This window comes from Plecotus auritus (genome assembly GCF_963455305.1).
Source record: "Plecotus auritus genome assembly, chromosome: 5".
In the NCBI taxonomy this organism is placed as follows: Eukaryota; Metazoa; Chordata; class Mammalia; order Chiroptera; family Vespertilionidae; genus Plecotus; species Plecotus auritus.
Genome location: NC_137776.1, coordinates 29,920,733 through 29,931,456, shown reverse-complemented (window position 1 = coordinate 29,931,456; position 10,724 = coordinate 29,920,733). Strand labels below are relative to the sequence as shown.

At 46.2% G+C, this 10,724-nt stretch overlaps 1 protein-coding gene across 1 annotated transcript; it reads left to right on the top strand.

Annotated features, from left to right (window-relative positions):
* Positions 1-5,535: 5,535 nt before the first annotated feature.
* On the top strand, positions 5,536-5,880 carry LOC308249309 (uncharacterized protein; the record flags this gene model as incomplete). Its single annotated transcript, XM_080670515.1, has 1 exon — positions 5,536-5,880. The coding sequence occupies one exon, from the start codon at positions 5,536-5,538 to the stop codon at positions 5,878-5,880; it is 345 nt and encodes a 114-aa protein (XP_080526641.1).
* Positions 5,881-10,724: the final 4,844 nt, after the last annotated feature.

The window sequence follows — 10,724 nt, the reverse complement described above, 5'->3', positions numbered from 1 at the left end:
TCAGGTTCATTACATGGGGTGGGGAAAAATCCCTGACCACAGAGAGAGGTTAAGTCATTTCTTGAGAATCTATAATGATAAGATAGACAACTAATGGTTTCTGGTGGATGAAACCTAATTGGAAGACAATGTTGAGTGTCCCTAGCAATTGGATCCACACATAATGGAGAATTTGGTCTCATGTTTAGATCTACTCCATGAAAATTTGGCCTTGAATCTAATGCTGTGTGGTGATTTCCCTAGGGATGCTCAGGAAGTCCAGTCCCTGGAAGGGCACAATATACAATCTTCATGTTAAGGAAACAGAAAGTCTGGAAATAATATACCTTATCATTGTCATGACTACATTATAAATTACACTAATTATGATAAGAAGTCACTAGTCATGACATATTAAAAAAGTATTTCATGCCAAAACCGGTTTGGCTCAGTGGATAGAGCGTCGGCCTGCGGACTCAAGGGTCCCAGGTTCGATTCCGGTCAAGGGCATGTACCTTGGTTGCGGGCACATCCCCAGTAGGGGGCGTGCAAGAGGCAGCTGATCGATGTTTCTCTCTCATCGATGTTTCTAACTCTCTATCCCTCCTCTCCCTTCCGCTCTGTAAAAAATCAATAAAATATATTTAAAAAAAAAAAAAGTATTTCATGACCATGTGATGGGTCTGTGGCAGGCAACAGGTAATAGGCCTCTGGGTAGGCAGTGATAAAGGGAACAGGACAGTCACAGTAGGCACTGATGGCTCAGCTGTTCCACTGATGCAGGCACTCAGCTGGCCAGGTCAAGGTTTCAGCTTCAAGCTAGTCACAATGATGTCACAGGAAGAGTATATGAGATGTGACCTCCAACACCTTCATCTGTCATCTGCCCAGATGGACACTGGCCTATTCACCTCAGGTCCCACCAGAATGATGGTCTCTTACCTGGCGTTGGGTGGTGGGGCCTGATAAAGAGAGAGTTTCTGCTTTGAAGGTGGGAGCCAGGAAAGCAAACCCAAAACCCCAGATCCTAGGGCTAAATGCAGCAGGAGACCCAGGTATGGGAGAAAGGACTGAAAACAAAAAGTGGACCAAATAAAATGGGAGGGGGGCTGGAGCAATGCCAAAGACGTAGACCATGCCCTTTCTGTCCTCTTACACAAAATGGACAGAGCACGCCGCCTAAGGTCACTGCGACCTGGCTCAGAATCCCAGCTCTAAGTCCCCACTCGTGGGACCTTGGGCAAAGTGCTTTACCTAATTGAGTCTCAGTATCTTCAACTTTAAAATGGAAGTACTGGAGGTGTTCATTATTGAGGGAAAATTGGTACAGGAGAGAGAAACTTGGAAGTGAATCTATTTAAACAGGTACTAAAGTTTCACAGCAAATGGTTTAGAAACAGTTTGATTATAATCTTATCTTCAAAAATGAAACTAAAAATTATGCCTGCAGATTATTTTGTTTTATAGTGAGTAAGTATAGGTTATAACTGCCACTATGTGCTAATTTCTAGAGCAACCAATGGCTCAGATTTGATTGCAGGGATTGGGGCAGATTTTTCCTGAGGATACTCTCCACGCTGGAGGAATCCATCCGTTTTTCTAATCTTGGGATGCTGCATCCTAGAAGATGTGGTTTTGAACATCATCACTACCTGCCCTGCAGAAAGGATTCCTTGCCTATTCCCTGGGCTATGGGGACTTCTTCCTCCCCCACCTGACCATTCAAGGCAGCCAATCACCATAAGCACAGACATCTGAGAGCAGTCTTCAAGCCTCCTTTGAGGGTGGCCCCTGTCTTCCTGAAGTGACTCATGCCTGCTGGCTCCCCACTGCTCCCTGCACTCAGTCCCTCCACACCCTTGCTGTCCCTTTGCATGCAAGCCCAACCCTCGCATGTGCAGGGCCGAGATTTGTGTACAAATGGAAGACTGCGAATCATGTGACTCAATAATAAAACGATAAATCAGAATAACAGGTTGTTAAAATGTGCTCTATCCTCTTTCTTGTCAAATATACCTTCATAACAACCAAATGAAAATATGCATAAATATGTGATTTTTAACAAAATATTAAAGACTGAACTTAGTCACTGTTGCATTATGTCTGGGTATTCTGTTGAAGGGTCAGGATGATAGGATTAGTAAAATAGAGATACACATAATTCACAAGTTATTATATATTTATTTAAGACTGTTACCATCATTTCAGCAAATTATTAACTATTTATAATAATAAATGTTTAAAACATAATTTGTAATCCATTAACAGTAATGATCTACAGAATTAAAAATGAACTTTATAGTATTCAAACTAAACATTTGCATATATTTTTATCAAAACAACAAAATACAGAAAGTGTAAAGTAAAAAAATATATTTTTAAAAAATCTTCAAAATTACCTACAAAATTAAGAGACAAAATTTATAATTAATAAATGTCTAAATTTCAAATAAAAATTATTTAAGTAAAGCTGAAATATTCATTTACTTTTTAAAATATTTAATTAAATTTTAGCAAATATATTATGGAAGTGTTCATCAGCCCAGTGTTTGATGTCCATTTCCGGCCAATGTGAAGGATCAATAGCCTATTCCATGCAAGTTAATTTTAGACCCACATGTAAACAGCCTGAGAAGGATATGTTTAATACTGTAAACATTGCTCAGCCGCCACATGCACTGTTGTGAATTCCACAGGAACATGTGAGCACCTGCAGAACAAGGAACTAGGACGCTAGGAGAAGCAGGAGGACGCTGGCCTCTCCTTACTGGAAATGACACTTTGTTACACAAGGATATTGTGTATTCATGCTGAGAGGAAGGATGCGACCAGTCCACCTGTCTTTTCTCCTGCCTAAGTATCCCTACCATACAAGGCCACCCCCACAGGCTCTGAGGCCATCAGCCCACAAGCCGCCAGGACAGGCAGAGGGTTCAGCTCCCGTTTCCAGGATACAGGACAAATGCTGTGAAGAAGCACTTCCCGGGGCCTGAGCTGTCACCCCACACAGCAGATGTTTAGGTTCACAGGCTGAGCTCTGGATCCTAAGTGGCAGAGGGGCCCTTGTGTTCTTTTATTTTCAAATATGTTTTTACTGATTTTTAGAGAGAGAGGAAGGGAGAGGGATAGAGAGATAGAAACATCAATGAGAGAGAAACATCATCAATGGGCTGCCTCCTGCATGTACCCTACTGGGGACGGAACCTGCAACCCAGTCATGTGTCCTGATCGAGATTTGAACCAGTGACCACCCACTTGGTTCATGGGCCGATGCTCAACCACTGAGCAACACCTGCCAGGCCCCTTGTGTTCTTTAGCAGATTTATTTTTGTGTGCTTATGATCAATGGGACCTAACATGCAGGGCTCCTATTGCCCAGATCCAAGAGTGCTTCTTGGGTGCATGGAAAACTCCCATGATTATGGAAGAATTAGAGGCCCGGTGCATGAAATTCGTGCATTGGGCGGGGGGGGGGGGGGTCCCCTTAGCCCAGCCTGCACCCTCTCCAATCCGAGACCCCTTGGGGGATGTCCGACTGCCAGTTTAGGCCCGATCCCAGGGTCGTACATCCCTCTCACAATCCTGGACCACTGGCTCCTAATCGCTCACCTGCCTGCCTGCCTGCCTGGTTGCTCCTAATTGCCCCCCCCCCCCCGCCAGTCTGGTCACCCCTTACTGCCCCCCCTGCTGGCCTGGTCACCTCCAACTGCCCTGCTCTGCCGGCTGGTTGCCCCCAACTGCCCCCCCCTCCCAGCTTAGTCACCCCTCACTGCCCACCCCACCAGCCTAATTGCCCCCAATTGCCCCCCCCCCTGCTGGCCTGGTCACCCCCAACTGCACCCCCCCACTGGCCTGGTTGCCCCTAATTGCCCCCTCCTCCCCGGCCTAGTCACCTCTTACTTCCCCCCTGCCGGCCTGGTCACTCCCAACTATACCCCTCTGCCAGCCTGGTCACCCCTAACTGCCCCCCCCTGCTGGCCTGGTCAGCCCCATTTGCCGCCCCCGTGCCAGCCTGGTCATCCCTTACAGCCCCCACTGCCGGCCTGGTTGCCCCACGCAGCCTGCTGTTTAGTCGTTTAGTCATCCTTCACTACCCCCCCCAACTACTAGCCTGGTCGTAGGCAGCCATCTTGTGAGATCATGAGGGTTAATTTGCATATTACCTCTTTATTATATAGGATTATGCCCCCTGGGAAGGAGGGCCTTCCCTGGAACATGCCTCTAAAACAGAGCTTAGCATGTGCCATTGAAATGACTAGTTTGTACATGTGCTTCTGTGAGATAGGATCAGGGTCTCAAGGTCTGCATGGCTCTTACTAAATGCTATTCTTGCTAAATGTTAAAATGTAGCCTAGTATTTTGCAGATGCAGCTGTAATCAGGATGAACTTGACAAGAACTCAACCAGATAAATGTAGCCAACTGAAAAGAAGATAGGATGTGCAGTTAACCAAAGAATGCATATAAGCATGCTCCTTTCTGGGAGACGGAGCTTTGGGTGTGAATCCCTGTCTCCTTTACTTGCTGCAAGTAAAGAAAACTACCTAATGACAATCACGTCTTGTTCTTGAATGGAATAGCCCAAGTCCCAGACCCCTTGAGTTCGGTAACACTCACATTCTAAACCATTCCAAAGCAGTCTCTTGGTGGGCCTATACCTTACAAACAAGATTTATCTCCACTTCACACTCTGTTGTATTTTAGAGGTAATACTTGCTTAAAGTGTCAAGTAAAAAATTATATTGAATATGTTTTCCAATTGCTCCTACTCTCTTGTTTAGGTGTCCTGGTGGAAAGTTCTGGGCAAGGACCATGGTTCGCATCCTGGTCGCACAGCCCGGCAGTGGGCCCATCTATGCACCGTGAGCCATGCTGTGGGATTGCACACGGCTTGTGCACCAGCTGCTCCAAGGCTTGACTCCGGGACCCAAAGCCTTGTGATTTTGAGAGTTCTTTTTGCTAACTTTTGAGTGACTCTCATCACAGCTCCTCTTTTATTTGCAGAATCTGAGTACTGACCTGGAACAGTGGAAGCTTTAAAAAGGATGGGAAAGGCCCCCTAGACTCTTCTCCTTGAAGCTGGGACATGAGAGGTTTGGGAAATGTTAGTCTTGAGGCCTCTAATTGATAGACAATGCCACCCCATGTCTTTGTGCCATCTCTTAGAGGATCAGTGAAGACTTTGAATAAACATGAAAAAGATTCAATCTCACATGCTTACAATTCACATTAAAACTTCAGAGTCAACCTTGCATTGGTTGTGCGGAAAATGACTAAAATATTTCAGACTCTCATAGTTCTGTTGTGAATATTTCTTTAAAACAAAGCAATTTGGAAGTAAAGTAAGCTACCTTAGGTGGCCAAAAGTCCTCAAGGAAGTAAACTAAGGACCCTAAAATTCGCCCAGGGAAACAGATAAACAGGGAAGTAGTCATGTGCTTGAGTCAAGCCCAAGCCAAAGGTAGTATTTAAGGGCTCCCCAGCAGAGTGGGTATCAGACCTCCATCACCTCCTGAGTCTCCCTCCTCACCTCTCCTGAGTCCTCTCTACTGACACCATGGGGTGCTGTGGTTGTGGTGGCTGTGGTGGCTGTGGCGGCTGTGGTGGCTGTGGCGGCTGTGGCGGCTGTGGTGGCTGTGGAGGCTGTGGTGGCTGTGGTGGTGGCTGTGGTGGCTGCACCACCTGCAGATGCTACCGGGTCGGCTGCTGCTCCAGCTGCTGCCCCTGTTGCCGTGGCTGCTGCGGGGGCTGTTGCAGCGTCCCCGTGGTCTGCTGCTGTCGCCGCTCCTGTGGCTGTGGCTCCTGTGGCTGTGGCTCCTGTGGCTGTGGCTGTGGGAAGGGCTGCTGTCAGCAGAAGTGCTGCCAGTGTAAGTGCTGTTGTCAGAAGCAATGCTGCTGTTAGGCGGCCCGGCCTCCTGGCAGGTGCTGCAGGGGGCGGTATCACTCCTGTGCTTAGATGTTTAGACATCCTGAACTTTTATCTCTCTGGTTCACCTACCTATTGAGCTTGTGATTTAATAGAAAGATACCTGATTAGAAGTCAGAAGCCCCCAAATCAAGTCCAGGCTCTGCCAGAACAGCCTGATTATGAATGTCACCTTAGCTTTCCCGAGCTTTACTGTCATACTTACTCATCTGTAAAATGATAAGCTTGAGCTAAGAATCTCTAAAGACCTTTATAGTTTTAGTGGTATTTAAACTATTGAGTTCTCAAAACTAAATTCACAGGTTCCCTACCCAATAGACACTTTTATATATGTTGGCTGTAGTGGGCATTTATATATACACAGTATTTATAAAGTATATACATAAACATCTCTCAATCCAACTCGATCTATCAATTGTATTGCAATAAGAACAGGCCACAGTTTGCTCCTTAGGGTGTAACAATTCACATTAATGAGCTCAGTGGAATGAAATAATGCTTTTTAATGTATTTAATTCTTTTAAAATATTTACTTTTCTGTTTGTAGAACTCCTGCACTTGTGTTATTATGGACCTTGGTTATATACTGTATGCTTCTTACTGTTTTAGTATTCTCTAATACTCCTAAATATAATTTCTGAATAAAACACCAGGAAAAAGAATTTCACTGTCTTTGATTTGTTTTTTATGTTGTTTTGAGGAGGGGTGGGAGTTTCAGACTTTAGGAAGGTTCTAAGGTGAAGGACAAAAGGATACACTGAATGTATTGAGGTAGTGCTACCTACTGTAACAAATTTACACAAAAATGTACAGTGACATAATACAGTAGACATTTATTTCCTGCCGATGTCAATCATCCTGAGCAGTTCTGGGTGGGCAGAAGGGGTAGGGGCTGGGGAGCTGTGATATGCTCAGTCATTCAGGGATCTAGGTTGATGTGTATTTTCAACATATGACTTTCAAGTTCACTTGGTTGTCTGCAAAATGTAAGTGGAAAAGAAGAGAAGGGAACAAAAACCATCACTTCTTAACACATTGCCGACGGATCATGAGAATTCTTGTGTTTTCTGTTCTAAGGCTTGTAGCCAATCACAAAAATTCTTTAAAAAGATACTGGCTTGTAAGAACATGTAATAAATAACTTTAAAATACAATGGGTATTTAATTTTAAAGTGCGCTTTTAACATTTATGTAAAACGTTTTTTGTACCCATTCAGTAGAAACTTATCTGGCCACTGGGCAAAGCTAGCAATAAAACTACTGGTCCACAATGTATTAAGATCCTTAGTGTGAAAGTGACCCAGTCTATTTCCCTCACTTCCCATTGGTGAGAAGTAGTCACATGGTCCAATCTAAATGCATGGAGAGCTGGGAAATGTAGTTCATGATTGGCAGACATTTTCCAACAATTATCCTATCTAATAAAAGAGTAATATGCAAATTGACCATACCTCTGCCATGCCCTCAAGCCACGCCCACCATCCAATCAGGAGTGAATATGCAAATAAACCTAACCAAGATGGCTGCAGCCACAGAGAACAGGAGGGAGGCTTGGGTTTCCCTGGCAATGGAGGAAGCCAAGCTTTCCACCTGCCCTTGCCAGCCCAGGCCTCCACTCCAGGCTACAAAGTTTTAATTATAGAAGATAAATAAATCCCAACAGAAATGGCTGCCACCACAGAGCAAGCAGAATGCTTGGCTCCACTCCAGGCTACAAAGTTTCAATTGTAGGAGATAAATAAATTCCAGATACCAGGGCCTCCGCTTGGGTCGCTGGGGGGCGTGGCCGGCCTGCAAACCACCACAGGCCCCTCGCCCAGGCCACTCCACCACACCCAAGGGAACCCCCACCCTGATCCGGGACACCCTTCAGGGCAAACCAGCTGGCCCCCACCCATGCACCAGGCTTCTATCCTATCTAATAAGAGTAATATGCAGATTGACCATCACTCCAACACACAAGATGGCTGCCCCCATGTGGTCAAAGATCCTGCCCCCATGTTGACACAGATGGCCACCACAAGATGGCCAGCAGGGGAGGGCAGTTGGGAGGGACCAGGCCTGCAAGGGAGGGCAGTTGGGGGCGATCAGGTCAGCAGGGGAGGGAAGTTAGGTGTGACCAGGCCAGCAGAGGAGGGAAGTTGGGGGCAACCAGGCCTGCAGGGAAGGGCAGTTAGGGGGGACCCAGGCCTGCAGGGGAGAGCAGTTGAGGGGGCACCAGGCCTGCAGGGGAGGGCAGTTAGGGGTGACCAGGCCTGTAGGGTAGGGCAGTTAAGGGCAAACAGGCTGGCAGGGGAGCAGTTAGGCATCAATCAGGCTGGCAAGGGAGTGGTTAGGGGGTGATCAGGCTGGCAGGCAGAAGCGGTTAGGGGCAATCAGGAAGGCAGGCAGGCAGGCGAGCGGTTGGGAGCCAGCTGTCCTGGATTGTGAGAAGGATGTCTGACTGCCCGTTTAGGCCCAATCCCGGTGGATTGTGAGAGGGATGTCCCACCTGGATTGGGCCTAAACGGGCAGTCAGACATCTCTCGAAGGGTCCCAGATTGGAGAGGGTGCAGGCTGGGCTGAGGGACACCCACCCCCCCATGCACAAATTTCGTGCACTGGGCCTCTAGTCTATATATATAAAAGCCCATCAACTGTAATGGCAGAATGACCAGAACATTCAGAACAACCAGAATGACCTGTGGCTATGATGCACACTGTGGCAGCCAACCAGCCTGATGAGCCGGCCTGGACCCCGATTGGCCCCCAACACCCTGATCGGAGGCGGGACTGGCTGCCAACTGCCCGCGGCCCCACCCCCCCACCAGCCCTGTCCAATAGACCCCCATCGGGGCGGGCCAGCTGGACCCCACCCATGCACAAATTCATGCACCGGGCCTCTAGTCTACTATGAAAAGTAAAAGCGTGAACATTGATGGACAAGTAGCTGTGTCTGCATATAAAACCCATGTCCTAATAAAACCTTTAATGGGAGTGTATTTAGGAGAGGTTGCCTGACAGAACATGGATGTGCATTTCATACCTATTCATACCACATAAACACAGGGTACTGTGGTGCATAGTTGGTGCATGGATGGAGCTACCTTAGGATCATGTGAATCTTTCATGTGGTGGAACTTCAGAGATAGGGGTTGAAAAGACTGAGCAGAAAATAGCAGGAGATACCTTCTTCTATACAGTGTAGTAGGAAATATGGTTCCTAGTATTTGGCTATAATCCTCACTGCTCCCAGGACTGTGGTGTGCAGGGAGCTAGGCGGGGAAGTGATGAGCTTAGGGAGAGGATAAACAAGATGCTTTTGCATCAACTCTTGTTTTCACCAATGGTACAAATGGACTCCATTTTTCCTCAAACTAACTCTCTCCTATCTCTTAAAGAAACAAATCTTTCTAATACTCTTGAAGTGTTCTCATTGGAACTAAACATGTAGTTTCAAGTTGTTTTTAAAATGTTACATATCATTCTAGACATGCAAGTCTAAATGTCCAGACATTCTAGACATCTAAGATATGTAAGAAATACAAACATAATTCAAGTTATTTTAAAAGGACCTGTTACATGGTCATCCCAGATAACCTAGAAAAAATTTTCTTCATACAGTTTAAATAAGATCACTATGGTGAACTGTTTTGCTCAATATCCATTTTTATGTCCTTCTAGTATGCCTTTCTGTATGGCAGAAGCCAGAATGATGGAAACTACATTTCCTAGAATACTCTACATCTAAGCTCTGGATATTGCAACAATAAGATCCACCCTTGAGAAATATGGAAGACAAAAATGAGGTGGAAGTCCTCTTTCTGCTGCTATTGTCTGTTGCTGTTAAGAAAGACTGGAGTGTTGAATTTTCTGCACTGCAGCAATGTCCCTGGGTCCAGTTACTAGTTTCACGGAAGTGAAGAAACAGTTGTAGTGTCAGCAGACATCACAGGCAGTGCTCCAAAGTTTAGTCAATAGCCTTGAGGATGTGGAGGGGCAGGAGCTGCAACAGAGGCAGTGGCTTCCTGGACTGTAGCTGCAGTGGTGTGTGCTTGAACTCGACCGATTTCCCTGCCTTTTTGACTACTGCAGAGGCAGCAGCAGCAGCCCTGGACCATTCAGCATTCCTGTCCTGCAAGGCATTCCCAGGGGACAGCCTAGAGCAGGGGTGGGCAAACTTTTTGACTCGAGGGCCACAATGGGTTCTTAAATTGGACTGGAGGGCCGGAACAAAAGCATGGATGGAGTGTTTGTGTGAACTAATATAAATTCAAAGTAAAGGAGCGGAGGGAAGAGCAAGAGAACCGGATAGAACAGCCGGATCAGGCCCGCGGGCCGTAGTTTGCCCACGGCTGGCCTAGAGCCTGCCCCACCAGCCCCCCTAACAATTTTGTATCCATAATCCCCCAATTACATCTCTTCTTGCTTAGCATAGCTAGGAGAGTTTTGGTTTTCTGCACCTGTCAGAAAAACCCTTCTGACAATATTTTTTGTGTCAAATTCTAGCCGTCCTCCTTTTCTGAACTCCTTTTGCTGCTTCAGTGTGGTAGGGGACAAGATATTTGTATATTTCTATCCTTGATTTTAGGAACTTTCAGTTTTAGCATTTTTGTTTGCAAACAAATGGAAGCCCACTTACAGTAGTATAAAGTGGATAATTTGTTGTAAGAATGTAGAGGCATCTCACAGAAAACAAGGACAGGACCTGCAGTCAGTAGGTGTCTACCTGGAGTTATCTACTCCAAGGAGTAGAAATTAAAAAAGTAGAAAGCCTTTGAGAAACCAGGCAGCTACCTTTTCTCTGCCTCCATCTAGAGCAGGGGTGGGGAACTTTTATC